This window comes from Pipistrellus hanaki (assembly GCF_964339955.1).
Source record: "Pipistrellus hanaki genome assembly, chromosome: 14".
In the NCBI taxonomy this organism is placed as follows: domain Eukaryota; kingdom Metazoa; phylum Chordata; class Mammalia; order Chiroptera; family Vespertilionidae; genus Pipistrellus; species Pipistrellus hanaki.
Window position 1 is genome coordinate 21916932 of NC_140516.1, and position 25110 is coordinate 21942041.

The 25110-nt window shown below is 42.0% G+C and overlaps 1 protein-coding gene across 1 annotated transcript; it reads right to left on the reverse strand.

The window, feature by feature from the left end:
- Positions 1-206: 206 nt before the first annotated feature.
- On the reverse strand, positions 207-4740 carry ADO (2-aminoethanethiol dioxygenase). Its single transcript, XM_084903970.1, has one exon. It carries the CDS (start codon positions 4252-4254, stop codon positions 3448-3450), a length of 807 nt encoding a protein of 268 aa, XP_084760096.1. The 5' UTR covers positions 4255-4740; the 3' UTR covers positions 207-3447.
- Between the last annotated feature and the right edge of the window lie 20370 nt (positions 4741-25110).

Here is a 25110-nt window from a genome sequence, read left to right on the forward strand (position 1 = left end):
CAGATTATGTTTTCAATCAACTGTTTCAAAGCTCACTCTCAAGGAAATTTTAAACTTCAGACTCTGCAGGCCACCAGTTGTTGGTACAGCATCTTACAGTATAGACCATGAACCTCTAACAGCTAGTAAAAATGTAGTCATTTGTAGCAAGTAATATTTTCCTTCTCTATTTTTGCAATAATCAAGTATGACTTACCTACAAACGATTTCAAACATGCCTTTATTTTCCATAAGTACACTGATTTTAATCCAGAAATGTAAACATCTCTGGATCTGAAGATTCAGTTTTTATATGGGGCTTAACAAAGGATTTCCCTCTTTGATAGTAGAGGCCTCACTGCACTAAAGGGATCAGAGGTCCCGAATTCAGACCAGGAGAGTTACATGAGAGTTACTATCCTCGTGTTAGAGTTCAATAGCGATGGGCAGAGCCCTGGGTTAGAGGTATATTGCTTCTTCATCAAGCTGTAGAGCCATAGCACAAGATTCAAAGTCATTTGGAAAAGATGAGTGAGTGGCAGAGTCCTCCTGGGAAGCCAAGACTGAGGTGCCTACAAGCGGGCAATGCCAAAGGAGGAATACCAGGTGAAAACTTTGGGAAAAGTTAGAGGATATTAATGTGAAAAGGTCAGAGACCCACTCCTGTTGACAAACACACGTTACTTTGAAAATAGGCTCACCATTTTCATTAATAAACAGCAATTGGTGTAAACAATCCATGCAAATCAGGCTTAATAAAAAAAAATCAATTCTCATAACGTAGTAGGTAGATAATACTCTCCATTGATATAAGTGGCCATTGATACAACCAGAAAATTAAAAGGGCTTTAGAAGTATTGAAGTATTAGACAGATAACTTCTTACCCATGGGAGGCAACTACTGAATGTTATGCAACAGAAAAGTTAAGTGGTTAGTATCATTGTGCTCATTAATCTTTGTAGGGAAGACAACTTTTCCCCACAGTTGTTACTAAAACAGACTATATTGCAGGAATACATGGAAACACAATAGCAGCACATGAGGTCACTCATGACTAACAGTTTTTGCAGAAAAGTGCAAGGTTTTTCTGCACATTCGTCTTTGTAATAATAGTCTTTTCTCAGTGGCTCATTAAAACAGGTTACATTTTGTGTTCACCATTAATTTATTCAGAATGTATTAGTGAACCAAAAGTTTCACTGTTCCTCTTGAACTAAATTAGATATATCATTTTACTGTTCTGGCCTGCAACAATTTCAGTTATTCTTTTGAAAAGCACCTTAGTTTTTTTCACTCAACTTGCTTATATTTGAGAACTTTTAAGATTTCTCATAGTAAAGTTTGGAAAAACTTTTCTCCTTTATTATTGTGCTACTGCCAGAATGGTTAATTTAATGTACTCCAGGTTGTATGATAACATCCACGTTACTATCCACAGTCTTAATAAGTTAATCTTAACTTTTTGCTACAATATAATTCAAAACAGGTAGGTATGTGATTGTTAACCAAACACATTCATACTGTGCCATGAAAAACACCCATTTGGTGACGTTTTCTAAGAAAATCGTTTGCATATCTAGAACTTATTTTCAAACTGAATGCATGAAGAACTGCTTCAAACTGCAGTTATATTAAACTGTAAGTTATTATTAAATTACACCAGAATGTAAAGCTACCATAAAACAGTGTTAGTAACTCTGGAGAACATTCTTGGTGTTATGCCTGTGTCAGGATTTATAACAGTGGCATGTTGCTTTGAATAAGCATCTTTTTTTTTTTTTTTTTTTGTAAGTAATTCATTGAGAATTTGCCTTTTCATTCTATTTAAAAAATTGGGAAACAAATATCTCTTCACTGGGCCTCTGTAACCCAGTATGCACAAAAAGGCAAAGGCACAGACTGTTTTCCTACAGGGTCCACACTTTCCACCAATAGCAAATTTCCCTCTATTACAGATATTAGAAGTGGACTGCCACATGGGCAAGTCAATCAAGAGGGCTTAGACAACAGCTGGGCAAATTTTAATGTGTTCATCTCTACAATTTGTTATTAAGTTTGTGAAATAAAAGGAATCCTATAAATAGTAAAAAGGGGGAAACAATAGTGCTTCAGGGCCGGAAGCAAATGGTGTCAATGTGTTTGTAAACAAGGTCAAGTTGCTCAGACTATTGAAAGGACAAAAATAAAACTAGTTACAGATAGCACAACTGGTCAAGAGGCTGGGAGTGGGGATTTTTAGTGCCCTAAAATGGCCAGCAGAATAACTGATTCTCAATTGCAGAGCCTGGGTCACCAGTGGATGAAGCAAGCTCTGGGCTCTCCTGCTTGAGGGAGAGGTTTCTGAGAACAGGGCCACCAACAACGCAGCTGGAACACCAGCTCTCGGGAACATTAGGTGTGAGAGGATCTGAACACTCGTCAACATTTCCCTCTACTTTTGCAGGAAAATACTGGAAGTAAATAGGGACATGGAGTACAATAGCTGGCCAGGGGTGTTTTACATTCAGTTGTTTGGAAGCATACTGATTCAGTACCACTGAACCTTCTGGTTAGAAAATAAAGAATCACCCCACCACCTTATACTATGACAAAGAAGGTCACCCGAGGGTAATATGGATTTTGCATTAAAGGTGAATCTGCAACAAGAAATCTGCTCAACTCACAGATCTGGGGACTCCCCGGGAAGATAAGCTCTATGTGGCAATTTGTCACTGAGAAATGCAGGTGTGAATTTCTGAGCAGATGCTGCCGGAGTAAACTGGCTACTGGGCAAGGGGAGGAAAGAAAATCTTGTCCTCTGCATGCATAGTTATGTTCTGGGCATGATCCCCCAACTCTGGGAAAATGATTTCATTTTGGCAACGAATTAACCAGGCAGGGCAGCTCGCTTAAAAAGCAGCTCCTCTCTCTAAACCTAAGTTTTGACCAACGACTTGAACTAAAAACAATTCAAGCCACCGGGTCATGCAGTCAATAAAACTATAACAAGGAGCAAAGGGCATAAAGGACATTAAGTGGAAAACAAGCCCTATTTACCCAAGGCCAAGGCGATGGGGGGGGGGGGGGGGTAGAAAACCTTTCCGTGTGTACTTTGTATAGAATGGGAACAAAAGAAGAATATTTTTCATTATGGCTTTAGGATGGAAGCGCTTCAGAGAGTCCCCCCTGCTCCCCTCCCCCCCAAATCAAAACCCTGGTGGCAGTGACAAAGCCAGGAAACAGCCCAGCCTCCCCCGCCCCCATAACCGTGCCCAGCGGTGGCTGCAGTCCAGTCGCCCGCGCTTCCCAAAGGCTCCCGAGGCAGCACCGCAGCCCACTCCAGTAGATCCAATGCCCAGGTGGCCTGGGGGTAGGGAGAGAGCCCTTGTGGTGGGGTGGGTTGCTGGCAGCCAGGCCCAGCCAGATCTGAGAGCAGGCATGTCTTCAGCTCCCCGCTTCTGGGGGGGCGGAGGGGGTCTGCGGCTCCTTCAAGGGACGACCTTGGGACCCGGATAGGGTTCCCCTTCGCACCAGAAGTCATCAGCCTGCGGGGTCTCCAGGAGCCACACCTCTCGGGGCAGGTCACAGGTGGTGGATCCGGGGCTCCCCGGGGCCCGGACGGGTTCCAGCACCCGGTAATAGTGGCAGTCCCGGCCGTCGTCGGGGTCGTAGGGCGGGGCCAGGATGTCCAGGAAGGCGGCGGGCCCGTCCACGGCGTCGATCTGGTGCAGGTTGTCCCGGTGCGGCGTGAGGACGCAGGGGCCGCTGGCCTCGGTGTACTCGGCCCGCGAGCGGAGCACGCCCGGCCGCACGGCGTCCCGCTCGCGGGGCTGCAGCGGCGGCTCGAACTGCTGCTCGGGCGGCGGGGCCCGCGGCCGCTGCCCGCCGGCGGCCTCCAGCTTGTCCATGCAGCTGATGCGCACGGTGCCGTAGAGCACCTTGAGCATGCCGTGCATGCCCGGGTGGTCGTGCAGCGGGATGGACGTGCCGCTCTTGAGCAGGAACACGCCGAGGCTGAAGCCGTCCGTCTCGTAGATGTGCATGTAGGTAACGGGCGGCAGGTTGGGGGGCAGCGGCTGCTGCTGCAGCGTGGCCTTGCGCGGGGCGATGTTCAGGTCCTCGGCGCGGACCTGGGTGAGCAGGCTCTTCAGCTGGCTCAGGTTCTCCGGGAAGCCCTGCGGCGCCGGCGCCTCGGGGCCTGGCACCGCGCCGCGGTCGGAAGCGCCGCGGCCGCCCCCGCGGCCTCGGAAGGTGAGGCACGCCTGGCGGGCGATCCGCTGGATCAGGGAGGCCATGTTGTCTCGGGGCACGCACGGCGGATCCTCCGAGTGCCGGGGCCGGCCCCCTCCTTTCCTCCGCCCCTTGCGGTCACCTGCGGCCGCCACGGCTGCGCGCACACGGGGCGGGAGGCCCCCCCGCAACGACCGGTTCGTAGGGCGCGCGGGGCACCGCGGCCGCTAACCTCTTGCAGCCGCGCGTTGGCAACGGCAGGCGATGATGCCTCACGCCCCCTCCGAGCGCGCACGCGCCCGGCCCATGCCCGGCGCTCGCGATCCTGGATCAGGTACCGGCCTGGCGGACCGTGGCGGGCTTTGCCTTAAGCCCGAGGCTCCATTGATGCGGCCCCTACCTATGATGGTGGACGGGCGCTTCCAGCGCCTTGCAAAGCATGCTGGGACTTGTAGTTCGGTAGTCCGCAAGGGCTCCGAGTGGAGTTCCTCTGTCACCTGAAAAAAAAAAAGGAGGATTCTTTTTGTTGGTCATAAAGCGACTCTCCTTCCAGGTCCAAGGTGTTTTGAGTATTTGAAAAAAAAAGGCGAATTGGGCGCAAGAGACGTAGACAGTTAACTACAACTCCCGGCAGCCCCTCGGGCTGGGGTGACGCACTTCCGGCAGGTGGCTGGCATCCTGGTGGAGGCTTGTTGGCCACCCCAGGAACAGGCCAAGAGGGTCGATAACCTTTTGACGCCGTGCAGACTTGGTCAGCCGTCCAGCGTCGCTTTTTCTCTGGCCTCACTCCCGGGAAGGAAGCCGCCGGGTTAACGTTAGCACCCTCGTGGCCTCCTAGGCTGCACTGCGGGCTGTGGAAATTGTGGGAGAGCACTTTCCTAATTTTTTAAAGTTTCTTAGGAGAGGAGAGGGGTCGAGGCCGTCCCTGGTGGTCACAGTGACGACTCTGCACAGCTGTCCCCAGCTGTTGTTTGCATCAGTGTCTGATGACGCTCCTCTTCTGGTTACAGAGCACAGTCTTTTTTTTTTTTTTTTTTTTTTTTTTTGTGTGTGTGTGTGTGGTCATGGATTCTGTACACTAATGTTGATCAAACCTGGGTTTGCCGAAGAAGCACCTAGCTTTGGCGGGGCAGGGGTAAGGGAGGAAGCTTTAAAAAATACAGATTGCTGGTCGCCATGCAGAGATTAATGCACTAGAAGACGGTTATGACGCATCCTGTGACAGTCAGGCAAGCTCTTAACTCTGAGTTCAAAATCCTTTTGGACTTCCCAAGTTAAACATAGGCTTCTTGTTCATTTTGCAGTTGGAGTGGTTCAGTAAATCCTTTCCAGTTAAAAACGGCATGCTTTTTATAGGGAGTTCTGCAATCTAAATAACGAGCACTCGGGATATGCTAGCACTGTGTTAAGTGCATTTCCTAATGGCTGCTATACTGTTTAATCCTCACAGCAAGCACCATCATTCCCAGTTTGCAGATGAGGGAGTAAGTTGCAGGAGGCTAAGTTGCAGCGCATAAACAGCAGAGCATACAGTTTTACCAAAACTAGTAGCATGAATTGGTGTTAAAAAGCACCAAATGTGGAGGATATTGTTTTTCTATCTTAACAGTGCTACTTTATGTCTTTAGGCAGACCCTACCTTTTTAGATCTTAATTTATTCACTTGTAGGATGCTGGGGTTAGGGTGACAGTTGTTCTAAACCCTGGTTATTTATTAGAAGCCCATAGGGAGCTTTATAAAAGTAAATATTTGGGTCCTGCTAGTGTAGCTCAGTGGTTGAGCATAGACTTATGAATCAGGAGGTCACTGGTTGGATTCCCGGTGAGGGCACATACCCAGGTTGTGGGCTCTATCCCCAGTGGGGGACTTTCAGGAGGCAGCTGATCAATGATTCTCTCTCATTATTGATGTTTCTGTCTCTCTTTACCTCTCCTTTGCTCTGTGAAATCAATAAAAAAAATATATTTTTTTTAAAAAGTGAAGATTTGGAGATCACATTACAGGAATTCTGATTCAGAACTGGAGCGAATCTAGAATTTTTATTTTTAAGCTGTTCCCTGAATGATTCTTGATTATCAGTCTAGAACCAATATTAGATCTTTAAATATTGAATCAGTTCTTAATATTTGGTGATTTAGATTGACAGGGTGACAATTTGTTTCAGAAAAGGACTCTTGAGATTAATTCATTTTCAGAGTTTGCCATACCATTTTTAAGGTATTTAAATGTATTGTCAAAGTTCACCAACTAATGAAATCCCAGGAATTCTTTTTCTAAAAAGGGAGGAGTATTTAGGAGAAAAATCCTCTCCCTTCATTTACAAATCTGGATTTTTATTTATTGGTTTTACTTCTGTAATTAGTGGAGGTATAGACTCCATAGGATACAGCCCTTAGTAACATACAGATGTGTTTGATTTCTGAAGCTGTCACATCTTAATAGTTGTCTGTACTTATTTAACTGAAACTCATCTATTCAAATGGGATAATATGATAATGTGTAAAACACTGATAATAGCGTGCAGAACATTGTACTTGTCCTATAATAGTAGCTATTAGTATAGTTTAAAAATGGTTAAAAGCTGTAAAGATCTATGAATTTAAATGATGTTCAGCAAGAATTAAAATGGAGTTTGACTTGTCTTGAGAGTCAGTTTCAAGGTAGAGATAAAAAAGATTTTTATTGGTTAAATCATCTTCCTGATAATGCCGCCCCTCAGGCCTTTGCTATTCCTTGTTCAGCCAAAGAGTACAAAGTTTCCAAAGACGTGCTGTGTCAGAATCACCTGGGGATGTTTGTTGAACGTGCAGATTCCCAGATCATGTGGAAACCTACTGCCTTTGAATCTTTTGCATGTTAAAGTTTTTTTTTTTTTTTTTTTTAATATATTTTATTGATTTTTAACAGAGAGGAAGGGAGAGGGATAGAAAGCTAGAAACATCGATGAGAGAGAAACATCGACCAGCTGCCTCCTGCACACCCCCTACCTGGGACGTGCCCGCAAGCAATGTACTTGCCCTTGACCAGAATTGAACCTGGGACCCTTCAGTCTGCAGACCGATGCTCTATCCACTGAGCCAAACAGGTTTCGGCTGTAGTGTTACTTTAAATTGGGTTGTCAGGGATGACATGTGAGCTGCTCCTGAATATTAAGGAGTCAGCCATGGAAATATCTGAAGTTAAAACACTCCAAGTCCTGGAAGCCGCCCTAAGGTTGTTAAAAAGAGTATTGGGTGCCGTGATTTTAACCAGTATTGGCTGCAAAGGAGCTTGGTGTAACTGGGGACCAGGATGAAGGCCTGTTAGAGAACATGGTGACCTTCAGAGTTCTGGGAGGGAGATAAAGTTGGGGGTGGGGTGGGGTGGGGAGTCATGGGTAGGGAGTAATAGGGAATTTAGCATCACTGTAGGGAGTTAGGTCTTATAAGTGGCAAGAAGCTTTTGGAGAGCTTTGGGCAGGAGAATGACTTGATCTGTTGTACATTCCTCCCCCCCCCCCCCCCCTCAGAGTTTAGGGGGGAGTGTAACAGCAAAAAAACAAAACAAAACAAACAAACAAAAAAAACCCACACCCTGATTGGAGGCAGTAATGCAGAGGGAAGACAAGAGAACTGGTGTAAAGATTAGGGATCTATTTTGTAGGTAGGCAGAGCTGACAGGACTTGCTGATGAGCTATTTCTTTGCCAATCTATTTCTTAAAGTATTTTCTCTCCACATTTTCTTTTTCACGAGTTGACAGCTATGTGGTGATAGGTAAGACTGATACAGCTTACATCTTACCTCCTGCCCACGTCTAACTATTAAATTTAGGAGTGGGGGAAGCACACAGAAGCATGAGTAAAGCTGAGAGGTTTTTTTTATAGTTGCTTAATTAACCAGGAATTGAAAAGAACTGGAAGAGCCCCCAGCATATATTTTTTATTAACTCTGCCTGCTCATTTATATGATCTCTTCATTCTGAGAGAACTAGGCTTGTATTTTGTCTTTCACCCCCTTCCCCTGGCCTCCTCTGTATGAGGATTTATTTTCCTTAATTCAGAAGGTAGCTTGCCATCTGACTTTTTCTCAAAATCTTTCTTCAGAATCTATTTTGTCCATCCCCTTCGATCACACTGGGACCCAGTCAGAAGAGTGCAAGGGCACTGACAGTTTCAAACGCTCAGGGTTCCTTGCCTGCAGAGCTTTGATTTGTTTTTAAGTGGGCAGGAAGGTTTTCTCCTAATAGCTCTTGCCACCTTACTCCTGTATCTGCCTTTAATGTTAGTATAGAACATGGTAAATGAACTGGTGGGGAAAAAAATTCCTATTTTTAGATTTGTACGTAAGTTGAAATATTTTGGGTTTAGATTGTGGCTTTCTTTTCAGTTTTACCAAATGTTGGCATATATTTCTTATCCATTCTTACAAATGAAGGTCAAGTTGTAAGAATAAAATAAATAGTTGTGAAGGCAGAAGAGCCTGGCCAGGCTTTGCCACTAACGAGCTGTGTGTCACTGAGCAAATCACTTGACTTCGCTAGATGTCAGCTTCGGCTTCTCCATGGTCCAGGGAGACAGTCTCTAAGACTCCTCGCAGCATCTCATTAGCCCGGTGCGGATGATGGAGACAATTCTAAGGACCCTTCAGACAAAACCAAACATGAGTTTTCTCTTATATCATTTCTCTCTCGTTTCTGTCTAGGTCCACTACGATCTTATACAGTAACTCTGCTCCCCTCCACTCTGATTGAACTTGGTGTGGTAGATGAGCTGTTCAGGTAAATTGCTAAGGTCAGGAATTGATAATGATCAGGTTAGACTTTAGATGTACACATTGCACCAATAAATGGCAGACGTTGTGTTGTGTGATATAAGCTGTAGACGTTTTTTAACTGTGATTCCATAGACCAGTGCATGTAAGGTGGGAATGAAAAGGACGTATGTTGATTTCTTTTTTCTCTTCCTTGCCAGTGTCTTATTTCAGGCAATGGGATACAAGAGAGGAAGAAATAAAAAATTAGGAGGACATATAGGGAGTTTGAGGGGGGAAAAATTAGTGTAGCTTTCACAGATCAATAGTTTTGCTATGCTCAGTCTGAAGCACTGCCAAAGGCCAGATATTACCATTTTGCAAGGTGATTTAAGATGGTAACACTCCCCTACCAACTTGATATTAGAGGTTTTCCATTTCTTTAAGTAGTGCGATTATTAAGATATCCAAAATAGTTCTGAACTATAAATTAAATCCAAGCACATCTTCACCTCTTTTAATTAACTTTACCTCCCAATTTCATGCTTCTTGTTTTTCTTTCTTTCTTTTTTTTTTTTTTTCCTCTCAGAAGACATCAGCTACCTCCACCTCCTCCACTTCTCCATCTGTCCTTTTCCTCTTGGCGGAAAGAGGTTTTTACTTTATGTTTATTTTAATTAATAGACTTGAATCACAAGTTGATGTTCATCTTTAATAGGTAGTAAAAGGGAAAATCATCTTCTTTCGCTTGGCAGAAAAGAACTGTATGTTCATTGCTGATGTTTGCCTGAAAATGACTGGGAACAGGGCAGGGTAAGGTCCCAGAGTTCTGAGTTCTTGCAGAGAACAGACGCTGTATCCTAGCATCACAGGACGTGAAGATGGGCAAAACTCTTCAGAATGAAATTATGCTTTCTCGGGAAATGCCTTCATTGAGGGATGCTTAGAAAATATTGCTTGATGTTTAATGGTCTACCAATTTAGGATCAAATTCCCTAGGAACAAAATGTAGGATGCAATTTAATTGTTTAATCACTCTGATTAATAAAACCCACCATGAAGTTTCTTTTTAGATGGACAAGGCAAATAATACCTTCCCCCCCTTTTCTTTTTCTTTTTCTTTTTAAAAAAATATATTTTATTGATTTTTCACAGAGAGGAAGAGAGAGGGATAGAGAGTCAGAAACATCGATGAGAGAGAATCATCAATCAGCTGCTTCTTGCACCCCCCCTACTGGGGATGTGCCTGCAACCAAGGTACATGCCCTTGTTCGGAATCGAACCCGAGACCTTTCAGTCCGCAGGCCAATGCTCTATCCACTAAGCCAAACCGGTTCCGCCCCGCCTTTTTTTTTTTTTCAACCTGTTCCTTTGACTTTATACCTGAGAATATATTTGGGGCATTTGACTGCCTTGGAATAAATAGGGACAGAATTACACGTGTTCCCTGGAGAAGTGAAATACTACTAATTAAAGCCTTCTTTTGGAAAAACCTCCAGACAAACTCAACATCTTGTCTAGCTCGATGCTCTGTTATAGATAGCATTTTAGAGAAAGTGTGATAAATGACAGTACAGGTTTAAAGTGGAACAGTAGGAATCAATCCACTTGAGAGGTTTCCAGTTCTAGTCTGGGTTCCAACAACCTGCTGTGTGACTTTGGGTAAGTCATTTCACTCTTGGAACCTCAATTCTCTTGTCTACTACTTTCCCTCCAGTTCTAAAAAAAAAAAAAAAATCTGTGAGTTTAAAAACTGTAATTATATGAAATTAAGTAATATAATTTAATACTGTAAAATTCTGCAGAGCATCATAAACAACACTTTTAAAATGTACTTTTAAAAACAGCACTTGCGAACCATCAGTAATGGGCATATAATGATACTTTATTTCTCTTTTGTCTGTGTTGTTTCTACCTAAAGCAGATTATATAGACATTTACTGAATATAAATCATTGGATAAAATGAGCAGGAGCTCTTGTTTACCATTATTATTAAGTTTCCACATTAATTTTTGAAGGAAAACTTTCCCCCCCATTCTAAGCATAAATTGTCCATGCAACAAGAGTGCCATATATGACTGTTGAGAAAAGCAAAACATGCTTTGAGTGAACAACACATTTCAACAGGGCCCGCTGAGGTAATTGACAACCAACATCACAGCTCAGAGAAATTCCTCTACAGCACAGAGCTTTAGTTTAATTAGATAATTAGCCCTGGTCAGCCTATAATAAGTGCACAAACAATTAGCAATGGATTTGGGCTGCTCAAGCCTATTTTTTCTTTTCTGTGTTCCTTTGCTTTCGTTAACAACTCTAACTACTGAGCAATTTATGTCTTCACACTAACAATCAACCTTATTATCATAAAACTCTTTGCAAGTGATAAAGCAATGAGACCTGACCTTGGTTACACAACATTAAGTGATTATGTTAAGTAATGCCATTTATTGCCTAGCCATCCCGCTGCTATATTATGTCAAACAAACAGGCTTTAAAAAGCAGTGCACACTCCTTGATTTTGATGATTGTTTTATTTGTCAAACCCAGGCAACTAGCAAGAAATGTACCTCAATTTGGAGTTCTTTCTCAGTGGCTTGGAACAGACTTGAATAAAAGGAAACAATTCCATCAATCTACCAAAAAAAAAGCAAACCCCTCAAAAACAGCCTTATTTGCGGCCTGAAGATTCTTATGTCTGGAAGGGCTTGAGATAAATTTCAGTAAGTCAAAGCCCTCGCTTGGCTGTCTTTTCTTGTTTGGAGACAGTTTTCAGTCTCATGGTTATGTTCCTATGAATTGATGTCAGGAAGACATCTGTGTTGTTCTGATTCTGGGCATGTAAACAGAAGTACTTCATTATATATCAGTCAGAAATGGGTTTTGAAAAATGATATTTTATGTTTCTGCAGGCAGATTATTCCTCTACAAAGAGATCATTTGCCATATCAGAAACTAGTGATTCCAGTAGATTTTATAGAATCCTTAACATTACAGAATGTTCTTATAAAAATCTGTACTTATTAATCTAATAAGATTTGTTAGAAAATTAATTAGCCAGTTAATAGCAGTTTACATTTAAGTAATGTACTGCTTACTATTTAAGCAGAACAAGATGTATAAACAAAATTTTATTCTGATTGGAATATGAACATTGGCTTATAATTTCTTATCTTGAGACTTCCCATCTGGCTGATCTTGGAAATATGTTTGTATTTCTTTTTCCCCCCTCAGTAATAACTAGCAATTAGAGTTTCAGAAATGCCAATTTTAATTAAAACTCTCATTTCTAGCATAACGTATGTGAACTATATAAAGCCTCTTTATTTTATTCAATTGACTGTTTTGAAAAAGTAATTTAAAGAATTCAGAGCCAGAATAAAGCTGTTCCAGTAATATTAAGCAAATAGTGTAAGTCCTTCCAAGTTATAGTGATTTTTATTCTTACTATGGGCACAGTAATTTCATTGCCATTAGTGTTTATATTATCCAAATATTTATTGACTTTATATCAGTCAGTTCATAGAAGGCAGGGTTTGTCAATTTCTGCACTGCTGACATTTTGATTGGCTAATTATTTACTGTGGGGGCTGTCCTGCGCCTTGTAGGATGCTTAGCAACATTCCCAGCTTCTATGGACTAGATGACAGCAGCACCAACTGTCGTCCTTCCCTCCCCATTGTGACAACCATAAATATCTCCAGATATTGACAGAAGTCCCCAGGTTGGGGGACAAAAAGTCACTCCCGGTTTATAATAATATAGAATAAGAGCTTGACAAATTTTCCTTTAAAATAATTTGAACATAAAGTGAAGTGTGTTGAATTTTGATGTCTAAATACTCTAGTAAGTGAAATCTTAATAGAAATAAAAGAATCAGAGACTTGATGGCTTGCAGTTTGGAGTGGTTTGGGGGCACTGGGAGAACACGTCTGCTCTCAATTCCACTTGACTCTCCTAGATGGCCCTCTATAGCATTGGAAGTTTGCACTCTAAGAGTTTATTTTCCTTTTAAATGTAAATATTCCTGAAAGGAGCATCCCTGAAAAACTAGCATGTTATTAACATATACCTACCCTTTTTATTTATTTTTAATTTTTTATGACAAGGTCCTTTAGGAGAAGGACTTAGAAAAAATTACATTGGGAATTGAGAGTTAGTGAATGGGAAGCAAGCACCATGTGTGGGAAAGGAATGATAAAAGAGAGACAGAAAGCACTAGAAAAATCCTTTAGACCAAAAATTTTAATGGGTCAGCCTGCATTGCTCTTGCCATGTCTCAGAGTTTGTTTTTCCCACTATCCCCTGTATTTTCACATCCCTTTTGTTGTTATTAAAGCAGCAAAGACTCTAGTATACTGTATAGTAATTTTTTAATGTATCTTCTTTGTAACTTTGTATGTTGAGTATCGCAGGTTGATTTTCAAAAGTTACAGGTAAGTGAAATTTAAAAATTTAGAGAAGTATTGCCTAGGTTACCTGACATCTAAACCTAACATCCATGCGGACAGAGGAGGCCTGAGCAGTGTGGAGACTGCTTTTCTTCCATTGCTGTCTAACACGTCAGTTTCAGGCCTGCAAGATGGACCTCTCAGCACCACTCAATGGGTGCCTTAAGGGATGGCCCTACTTTTGAAATTTGATAACCCTCATAAAGTAGATGTTCCAGTTTATATTCAATTAACAAAAAAAATTTCTAGTGATTGCAATAATGCTCCACTAAAAGGAACTTTCTAAAACATAGGGAAACCTGAAGATCTGATGGCTAGCATGCCGAAGCCAGTTCCAGGATATTTTCATACATGCCCTCAGTAGCTCCCCACACTGAGCTTCCACACTGAGAATATAATTGGCTGAGTCATTCCGCCTGCTTTCATTAATAACCATGTTGTGAAAGCACTGTACCGGACTCTGTGGGGAGGTAGCAGGGACATTATAATGTAGCTAAGACAGGACACACGGGGGCCAGAATGAGAACAGAGGCAGGTTATGGGGATTTGTACCGCACCCATTCATCAAGACAAGTGGGGGCTCACAAGATACATCAAAGTCAGCTCTCCACAAGGTGCCTTAGGAAAGCTTTTCTGAGGATGTGCGGCTTGGCCCAGGTCTCCACCAAAGAATCGGGAGAACTTGATGGAAGGGGTTGAGCAGAGGATTCCAGGTGGAAAGCACAGAGCAAAGGCTTAGCCCCTATTTTCCCACTCGTGCATCTGCTGAGGAGTTGCACGCTTTTCTGTTTGGCCGAGTGAGTTTTCTGCAGCCCATAGGGTCACAGAGTCTGCCTTACTGAATGGAATTCTCTCCAGCCTCTGGTAATGCTGCCTGAACTTCCTCACAAGGGTCTCCTCTTTTATGGCCTCCCCCCCTGATAAGGTCGGTCAGCGTGTGTGTGCTGTCTGGCACAGATATCTCTTCTCCTGCGTGGGGAAGCCTTTACCGATCTGCACTGTAGCTGGAAACCAGGGACAGGCAGCCCCACCCCTAGCAGACACGTTTTCTTTTAAATGTATAAAGTGGTCTTTAGTTAATGGTGCAGTTTTCTCACTCTGAAGCTAAAACTGAGATTTATCTGCCTAAATGGGCAGGATTCACGAAAATGATTTTTCCATTTTGCCGCAGTCCCACTGTGTGACTTAGTCTCTCATAAATAATTTAGGAAGCCTGGTGGATGTAAGTTTTTATTTTGGCCCTTTGGCACCGGCTTCTAATGATTTATTTTAGAAAGTACAGTTCCTCCAGCAATGTCTATTTTGTGTGTGAAGAAAAGTCTTTCTGGAATTTCTATTAACTGAAGAATTTTCACACTTTAGCAGGTGACTCTGAGCATGTTAAAATCGCATTGGTGTAGCAAGAAATACTGTTGTTGGGATAATACATTTGTAAAGCACCAGTCTTCTAGTGCATCTGGCTGTATCTTTGGGACCCTGCTTAGATCTCGTCGGGAGGGGGACAGATAAAAGAGAAATCATTTCACACAATGAACGTGGTGAAAAAAATGCTCAGAGTGCAACGTAAATCACCTGGTAGACTTAAAAGTTACTGATTTTACTCTTCCCAAGTTGCTGTTGAAACAAAGAGACTCATGGTTGCCAGCAGAGAGGAAGCTGGGGCTGGGTGAAAAAGGTGAAGAGATTAACAAGTACAAATTGCTGTTTACAAAATATAGCCACGAGGATGTGAAGTATAGCATAGTGAATATAGTCAGTAATATTGTAGTAATTATGCATGGTGCCAGGTGGGTACTAGAAATATTGGGGGGAACAGTAAATATGATTAACCACTATGCTATATACTTGAAACTAATACAAAATAATGTTGAATGTAAACTATAATTGAAAAAATAAAATAAAAAGAAGTAAAGAAGTAGTCCTTATGGGTCGCAGCTCCCCAAGGGGTCAGAAGAAAGATGAAGTACTGGTGTATGAGTCTGAAACAGTAAGTAATAATTTTATTTTATGATTGTGGTTTATAGTCTGGTAGTTCATATCTACACTAATAAAAGAGAAATATGCAGATTGACCACACCTTTGCTATGCCAACAAGCCACACCCACCATCCAATCAGGAGCTAGTATGCAAATTAACCCAACCAAGATGGCTGTGGCCACTGAACTAGCAGGAGGCTTGGGTTTCCCCGGTAATGGAGGAAGCCAAGCTTCCCGCCTCCTCTGGCTGGCCCTGGCCTCCACTCAAGGCTACAAAGTTTCAATTATAGAAAATAAATAAATCCCAGCAAAAATGTCAGCAGCCACAGAGCTGGAGAGAGCAGGAGGCTTGGGTTGCTCTCGGCGATGGAGGAAGCCAAGTTTCCTGGCTGGCCCTGGCCTCCACTCAAGGCTACAAAGTTTCAATTATAGAAAATAAATAAATCCCAGATACCAGGGCCTCTGCTTGAGTCGCCAGGGGGAGGGGAGGAAGTGGGGGGGGGGAGGGAGAAGGGGCTGTGACTGGCATGCAAACCACCACAGGCCCCTCACCCAGGCCATCCCATGCCCCAAGGGAGCCCCCACCCTGATCCAGGACACCCTTTAGGCAAACCAGATGGCCCCACCCATGCATCAGGCCTCTATCCTATCTAATCCTATCTAATAAAAAAGTAATTTGCAAATTGACCATCATTCCTATACATAAGATGGCTGCCCCCATGTGGACACAGATGGCTACCACAAGATGACTAGCAGGAGAGGGCAGTTGGGAGGGACCAGGCCTGCAAGGGAAGGCAGTTGGGGATGATCAAGCCTGCAAGGGAGGGCATTTAGGGGTGACTAGGCCAGCAGACGAGGGAAGTTGGGGCCGACTGGGTCTGCAGGGAAGGGCAGTTGGGGGGGAACCCAGGCCTGTAGGGGAGGGCAGTTAGGGGCAATCAGACTGGCAGGGGAGCAGTTAGGTATCAATCAGGCTGACAGGGGAGTGATGAAGGGGTGATCAGCCTGGCAGGCGAAAGCAGTTAGGCAGGCAGTCAAGCAGTTGGGAGCCAGCAGTCCTGGATTGTGAGAGGGTTATCCGACTGTCCATTTAGACCCGATCCTGATAGGCAGTCCTAAACGGGCAGTCAGACATCCTTCAAGGGGTCCCAGGTTGAAGAAGGTGCAGGCTGGGCTGAGGGACACACACTCCCATGCATGAATTTTGTGCACTGTGCCTCTAGTTCTTTAATAATAGCATGTACTTAGAATTTTTTATTCTTTAAATTGCTTAATCTCAATGACAACAGTTTTTTTCAATTAAATGCTTCATCTACCTCGTATTAAAGGGGACTGGAGTTTTCTTCACAAGAAAATTTGTTAGAAAAATTCATAAAAAACAAGAAATTCTATTCTGAGTTGCCAGAAACTCAGAACTTCCTACCATTGATTTGGTTTTCATTCATTCAATAAATGTATTAAATACCCACTCCATGTATTAGACACTCTTCCATGGGCGAGGTATATATTATAGGAACAAGATAATTTCAAAACGCCTGAGTACTGGGATAAAGATAACAGAGTGAAGGTAACTGTAGTCTGGAAATGGAAAGAAATCCTCTCAGTGAATGTAACATTTGAGTTGGACTAGACTAAAGGTCTTAAGATCTGGGTCAAACATTCCTGGCGGATGCAGGAATAAGCTTGGTGGCTTGAATAAATTAGTTTTGGGGTATACATTTTTATGTGTACTCAAGATAATTTTGTGTTGATAATTCACACATTCTATACTAGAGTCTAGGCCCTCTGTCTTTTCCTGGTGTTACTATTTTTTCCTACTGGACATCTCTGTGTGTCATTCCCAGAGAGCCTTCATCACTTTCGTATAGTCTAGGAAGAACAAAAGCAGTCCAAGACAGACAAATGTATAGCTATCAGTACACTCAGTTTATATAAATGTTGCAAATGGGGATGGGGAAGCAAAGGAAGCTATAGGCTCTTAAGAGTGTTAACCTGTGTGGATCCTACTCCTTTCTTCTTGCCTGAACTTTAAAGTTCAGCCCCTAGCTGTGGACCCAGATGCCTAGAATTAGCATCTTTGACCCTCTGTCTCCTCCATCTCCTCATGCTAGTTTCTTTAACCAAGAACTTCCCTTTGTTAGTTTTTAGAAAAAGTGACAGACTTCCAGTTCTTCACCCTAGCTAGTTAACAATTGAGTTGCAGGCATATCTTGGAGATACTGCGGGTTCAGTTCCAGACCACTATAGTGAAGCAAATGAACTGCTTGCTTACCCAGTGCATATAAAAGTTATGTTTACTCCATCCTGTAGTTTATTAAGTGTGCAGTAGCATTATGTCTAAGAAATCAATGTACATGCCTTAATTAAAAAATACTTTATTGCTAAACAATACTATCAATCATCCCGAGCCTTCAGTGAGTCATAATCTCTTACGTGTGGAGGGTCTTGCCTTGAAGTTAATGGCTGCTGACTGATCAGGCTGGTGGTTGCTGAAGGCTGGGGTGGCTGTGGCAATTTCTTAAAATAAGACAACAATGAAGGTTGCCACATCAATGGACTCTTCCTTTTCATGAAGGATTTCCCTGTAGCATGAGATGCTGTTTGACGGCATTTTACCCACAGAACTTCTTTCAAAATTGGAGTCAGTCCTCTCAGACCCTGCCACTGCTTAATCAACCTAGTGTATGTAATCTTCTAAATCCTTTTCTGTCATTTCAACAACCTTCACAGCACCCTTAGCAGGAGTAGATTCTATTTCAGGAAACCACTTTGTTTGCTCATCCATAAGAAGCAGTTTCTCATGCGTTAAAGTTATATGAGATTGTAGCAATTTAGTTACATGTTTAGTCTCTAGTTTTAATTCTAGTTCTGTTGCTATTTCTACCACCTCTGCAGTTCCTCCACTGAAGTCTCAAAACCCTTCAAAATCATCCATGAGGGTTGGAATCAACTTCTTCCAAGTTTAATGTTTATATTTTGACCTCTTCCCATGAATCACTAATGTTTTTAATGGCATCTAGAATAGTGAATTTTTTACAGGTTTTCAATTTACTTTGCCCAGATCCATCAGAGGAATCTCTATCTATGGCAGCTATTGCCTTTGAAATGTATTTCTTCATAATAAGGCTTGAAAGTCAAAATTACTCCTTGATCCATGTGCTGCGGAATAGGTATGAAAACAATATGAATCTCATTGTACCTCTTCATTAGAACTCTTGAGTCACCAGGTACATGGTGAATGAGCAGAAATATTTTGACTTTTTTTTTCTTTTTCTGGGTGGTAGGTTTCACCAGTGGGCTTAAACTATGCAATAAACCATGTAAATAGATGTACTGTCATTCAGGTTTTGTTCCATTTATTGAGGACAGCCAGAGTAGATTAGCATAATTTCTAAGGGTCCTATGCCTTTCAAAATGAGCGTTGGCTTCAACTTAAAGTCACCAGCTGCATTAGCCCCTAGCAACAGAGTTAGCCTGTCCTTTGAAACTTTGAAGCCAGGCACTGACTTCTCTTTAGCTATGAAAGTCCTAGATGGCATCATTTTCCTATATCTCTTTCTTGGGGGTCTACATGGAAAATCCATTGTTCAGTGCAGCCACCTTCGTTAATTACATTAGCTAGATCTTCCGGATAATTTACTGCATCTTGCTGCTTACCTTGCCCTTTTATGTTATGGAGATGGCTTTTCCCCTAAACCTCATGAACTGATGTCTGCTGGCTTCCAACTTTTCTTCTGCAGCTTCTTCACCTCTCTCAGCCTTTAGAGAATTTCAGAGTTAGGGTTTGCTCTGGGTTAGGCTTTGGATCAAGGGAATGTTGTGGCTGGTTTGATCTTCTATCCAGACCACTAAGACTTTCACTTTCTTATCATTCATATGTTCACTGGAGTAGCACCTTTAATTGCCTTCAAGAACTTTTAAAATTTTATTTACAACTTGGCTAACTGTATGGCGCAAGAGGTCTAACTTTCAGCTTGTCTTGGCTTTTGTGATGCCTTCCTTGCTAAGCATAATCATTTCTAGCTTTTGACTTAAAGTGAGAGACATGTTACTCTTCCTTTCACTGAGTACTTAGAGGCCACTGTAGGGTTATTTATTGACCTAATTTCAATATTGTTGTGCATCAGGTAATAAGGAGTCCTGAGGAGAGGCAGAGAAACAGGGAACAGCAGGTTGGTGGAGCAGTCAAAGCACACAACATTTATTAATTTAGTTTGCCTTCTTATGTAGGCAAAGTTTGTAGCATCCTTAAACAATTATAATAGTAGTATCAGAGATCACTAATCGCAACAATATAATAATGATGCAAAGTTTGAAATATTCTAAGAATTATCAAAACGTTACATGGAGATACAAAATAAGCAAATGCAGTTGAAAAGGATGGCGCCAATGAACTTGCTGAGTGCAGGGTTGTCACAGACCTTCAGTTTGTGAAAAAAATGTAATATCTGTGAATTTAAATAAAGCAAAGTGCAGTAGAACAAGGTATGCCTGTAGGCCTGGGCGATCTGTTTTCCTTACACCATGCACTTGGACTATAAGTAGACATAGTCTTCACTAGACATAGACTCTCTTCCAGATTTTTCTTCTCTGGTCTGGTAAAGGAGGATGTACTATGAAGAATTATTAAAAATACCTAGATGGTTTGAGGAGTGTCAAATTTTAATCTACAGAAAGTGAGAAAATTTATTCCCAAGTTCACTTTCATCTGTCAGTGAAATGTATGAGAGCTATTCAAAACTTTGTCCAAGTCCTGCGGTGTGTGGTAAATATTTAGACATTGCCTGCAACCAAGATTTCTTCAGTATTTTAGGAAAGCAATCACACGTTTCCTGCCTGGTCCAGATGCTAATATATAACCTAGCTGTCATGCCAGCACCCCTGGGCCTGGCTCTTCCAATATGCTGCCAGAACATTGGACAGTTGATAAAAAGAACAGATTGACCAAAGAGATGTGTATGTATGAGTCAATGAAGATAAACGATCTTTTATTGTGAAAATAGTATCTAGTTAATATTTCACAACTGAAAATTCCCCTCTCTTCCACACCCACCAGTCAAGCTTCTCTTCTGTTTAATATTTAAAATAAAATAGTTTGGCTCTCTCCGGAGGCCTTGGGACTTCCCCGGTGCCACAGGTTGTGATGTGTCTTTTCTCACCTCTGGACTGGGGAAACCCCATGTGCCAGGCAAAGGGCCAATTTTAGCCCGGCAGCTCATTAAGGAGATTCAGAATCTAAGGAGCCACAGTGAGACAATTACAGGAAGGAGACAAATACAGGGAATCAATACCTGAAGCGGGCACTCTGACCAAGTTAACGGCTATCTAATATCTTAGAAAGAGGCCTGGGGATTAGTGAATGAGGCAGTGTGGAAATTGGGAAAGATTTTAGCTCACAAATGTTAGAGGGAATTTCATGGGTAACAATCTTCAGGAGAAAAGGCCATTTATTTTTTAAAAACCCCAAGGGATGGTATACGAGCTGTGAGAGAAAATCAGTCTCAAAACCCCAAGGACTCCCCACTTGGGGACTAACTAAGGAAGGGGCTCTTGGCAATCATCTGGCTTGTCCTCTGAATCCAGCTGCAGGCCTGTCTCTCAGGGCTCCCTGACCGATGGCCACCGACTTCCATGTAGCCCTCGGAGTGCAGGAGTGCCCATTGCTGGCCATATACAGGCGAGGCGCCCATCCCTCGACTGCATAGTGCAGTTGGTAAAAGTTCTTCATGAAACTGCCTTCCTCTAATCTGCAGCCAGAGATCTTCCTTTGACATGCAGCATATTCTCTCTGCTTTTCTCAAGACTCATTCCAAATATCTGAAGACAGTTAACCATCCTATGACTCCTAAGTTTTCTCTTCTGCATATCAACTAACATACTTCCGCTCTCCTCATGTTCTAGTCAACCTTTCCTGGACTAGCTGACTGTAGAGAGAGCTCTTTTCATGAAACCTGGGGCTGGGAGTGAAACATCCCCTGGGCAAGGTCACCCCATATTTAGGCTGTTTTTATTGTCACAGAATGTGATCGATCTTGAAGATGTCCCATGTGAGCTTGAGAAGAATGTGTGTTCTGCTGTGGTTGCATGAAGTAGTCTGTAGATGTTTGTTACAACCAGTTGATGAGTGTGTTGTTGAGTTCAATTATGGCCTTACCGATTTTCTGCCTAATGGATCTGTCCTTTTCCTGATCGAGGGTGTGCAATGTAAAACAGCACTAACAGAATTTAGTAACCAGCCTTACTCACTGGATTTCCTTCAAAAGATTGGCGACTACCTCAACCTCCCCATTATTTCCCTTAAACTCTCACCCACCCCAAAACAAAAGAAACATTTAACTGACAAAGATTCCCCATAGTAGAGGATATTCTAAAGAACTTGCTGAAGGTTCTGAAGGAAATGACAAAAGAGCTCTCCACATGTTTAACCAATAACAGCATCCTCAGGATAAACACGTACCTTCCTGAAGTACATATCTAGCCCCTTTCTAGGTTGAACATTTTTGTTCTATATGTTTAAAAACCAGCTGTGGTGCTTCCCATCCCGTCATTTATCTTGAACTACAGTCACTGATGGTTCTCTTATTTGGTCGAGGAAACAGTTCTGGTTTCCACTGTCAGTTCTGACCTCAGCCATGGATCTAAAGATGGCACTGAACAGATTGGACCCAATAGCTCTATTGGTAACATGTCGCCTCCTGGCTGCATGATTCTAGGTATCTTTAACAGTCATAGTTGGTCTGAAAAGCTTTTTGATTAAAAAAAAGTTTTGAAATGTAAATATGTGAACAAGTTTTAGAAGTGCACAGAAAACTATGTTCTAAAGATAGAAATAAAGTGTTTTGCCCCATTCAGTTAGGAGTCTAGGCCTAAGTCCCTTCTGGTGATAAGTCCTGTTAAGGCTCCATAGGCATGATAAAGTTGGACAAACACTGCAGTGTATTTTTCCCCTGCTGAGGTATTGATAGAAAGTATTTGTTTAGAGCCCTTTTTTAGGGTAGTGTCCTCATGCAAGGAGTAAGTGAAGGGGGCATTTTTAAAGCATCCTGAAATGGGTATCAGAGAAGGCATACTCATTGACCATCAGGAGAGAGATTTTATTTCTGGGAGCTCTAACTATGAAGAATGATACATGTCCTGGCCAGCATGGCTCAGTTGGTTGAGCGTTGTCCCGTATACAGAAAAGTCACCAGTTTGATTCCCAGTCAGGGCACATTCCCAGGTTGCATGTTCAATCCCCAGTTGGGGAGGCAATCGATCAATGCTTTTCTCTCTCCCTCTTCCTTCCTTTCTCTCGCTAATCAATGAAACATATTAGAATAAAAAAAGAATGATACATAATTTTCTTTCGCAAGATTTTCTTTTATTACAATCATGGGGCTGGGCATGACAACTTTGTTTATGAAAAACAATGTGTGTCTTAGTTGACACTTTAGACCTTTAATGACATTAAATCTCTTCTATAAAAAGATAATTTATGATAAATAATTTAATGGAATAAAATGCTATTTTTTAATTTATAAAACATTTGTATCTGGATATAGTATTTTTGTGTGTCCACAGTGTTTTCATCTCCATATAATTTGTGCACAGACATATTTTATTTTAGTATATAATTATAAAAATCCAATGTCATAGCCATTTTTTAAGGACAAATCTCTTTTCTGTCAAACTATCTCATAGTTCTATTTTTTTTTTTTTTTTAAGTTTCTGATGCCCCTTTGCTTGTTGCTACAGGAGCAGTGTATGTGGCCCCTCTTACAATCACTGTAGGCGATTGTAGGTGGCTGAGGGGAAATAGAGACTCTTTAACTGGTGAACCAAAGAGCCTCATAACCTTCTTTCACCACAACTGAGGTTGGCATTTATGACCACGTGGACTTCAGAACGTCTGGTTCTGCTGAGGCTGATGTGGCAGCATGGAACATGATGACAAATCAGCTTGAGTGTATCAAAGAGCTACACAGTGTCCCCCCAATAACTGGGAATTGAATGGAGCTCAATGCTGTTGCAGGTGAAATGAGTTTATTAATGAAAATTTAGAACGTGGGACGTATGCTAATAAGGATGGTATGTCAGAGAGGGTGCTTTGGATTCCTAGAAAACAAATTGTAAGTCTTTTACAAAAGGAAGGATTTATTATCTCACAAAATGAAAGCCTTGCAGTAAGGTAGTTTTGTGATTCCACAATGATATCAAGACCCCAGTTTCTGTTGCGTTATTCTCAACATGTTGGCCTTTTTCTAGGTTTATCTCCTCATGGTTGCAAGATGGCTGCTGATGCCCCAGTCAGCACTTACTTTCTTTGAGAGGAAGTTTCTCAATTTGCCTCTTATCAGGGAGGAAATCTTTAAATATATATATATATATATATATATATATATATATATATATATATATATATATATATTTACAGAGAGGAAGAGAGAGGGATAAAGAGTTAGAAACATTGATGAGAGAGAATCATCGATCAGCTGCCTCTTGCACACCCCCTACTGGGGATGTACCCGCAACCAAGGTACATGCCCTTGACCAGAATCAAACCCTGGACCTTTCAGTTCACTGAGCCAAACTGGTTTCGGCAGGGAGGAAAACTTTTTATGAAGATCCTTAGCAGACTTCCACTCACAAATCATTGGCCACAATTATGTTGCATGTTGATTCCTAAAACAATGACTGATTTGAGAAATAGAATTACTATGATTGGATTAGATGAAGATTCACTTCCTAGACATTTGAATGGGCATCTTCACTGAGTATAGGTCATATGAAGAGTGATCAAGATCAGGATTCAATTAACAATGAAGTGGGGCAAAGGGTTGTAGGGTGGGCAACTAATACTGCTTATTACAAACACTATATATTTGAATAGCACACCTCCTATCTCATTTAATAAAATTATTCCACGGCTCTGGAAGAGAAAAGTGATTAGTTTTATCCCCTACCATCACTGGAAACAGGAAAGATGTACTCATGCATGAAAAGTAGAAGCCATATTTCTGTTACTCTGTAATAGTCAAAAGCAAGTTTTTCAAGATAGAAAAGAAAAGCAAGGGAACACTGAAGACACTATTCACCGACTACTCAGCAGCCATTTTCACCTTTTCACTCTTTTCTTCCTTGCCAATGAAACTTGATTTCTTCTGGCAGGATTTTACTGATTTCTGGGGCCAACTCTAGATTATCCAAGCCTATCAAAGTAGTGTCATTAGCAGATACACACATTTCTTGCTCTTAGTGGTAGCCATATGATACCTTTTGGCCAATACGTAGAAATCCTCTGGGGGTGAGGCTTCTGGGAAAGCTTTTGTTTTCTTGATAAAAGGGACAAGTGCTAGCAGAGAGCTTACTGGGACCTCCTTTCCCTTTTCTTCCTGCCGTTTATGCAAATGGGATGTCATTTGCTATAGCAACACTTTTGACAACATGGGAGAGCCATCATGGGGGGAAAGTTGTCACATTAGCAAATGGTAAAATAGAAAGATAAGAGATCCTGAGTCAGAGGACCAAGCCTGGAACTGCCTACTTTCAAATTTCTGGTTATGTGAGGTAACTTAATGCCCTCATTGCTTAAATGACCGAGTTGGGTATTTTATTACTTGCAACTTAATACATATTGACTTGGTACAAAAGCAATGAACAATATCTCATGTAGATACTATGGCTATCCCACCACTTCTCTTCCCCCAACATTTTTGTTATACGTTGCCTCTGGGTTCAGAGAGCCCGATATACAGCCCTTCCACTTCATCTCAGATTATTCCACTCT

Bases quoted from the DNA above. Each gene is read 5' to 3' on its own strand.
- ADO (XM_084903970.1), bottom strand. From the start codon at position 4,254: ATGGCCTCCCTGATCCAGCGGATCGCCCGCCAGGCGTGCCTCACCTTC.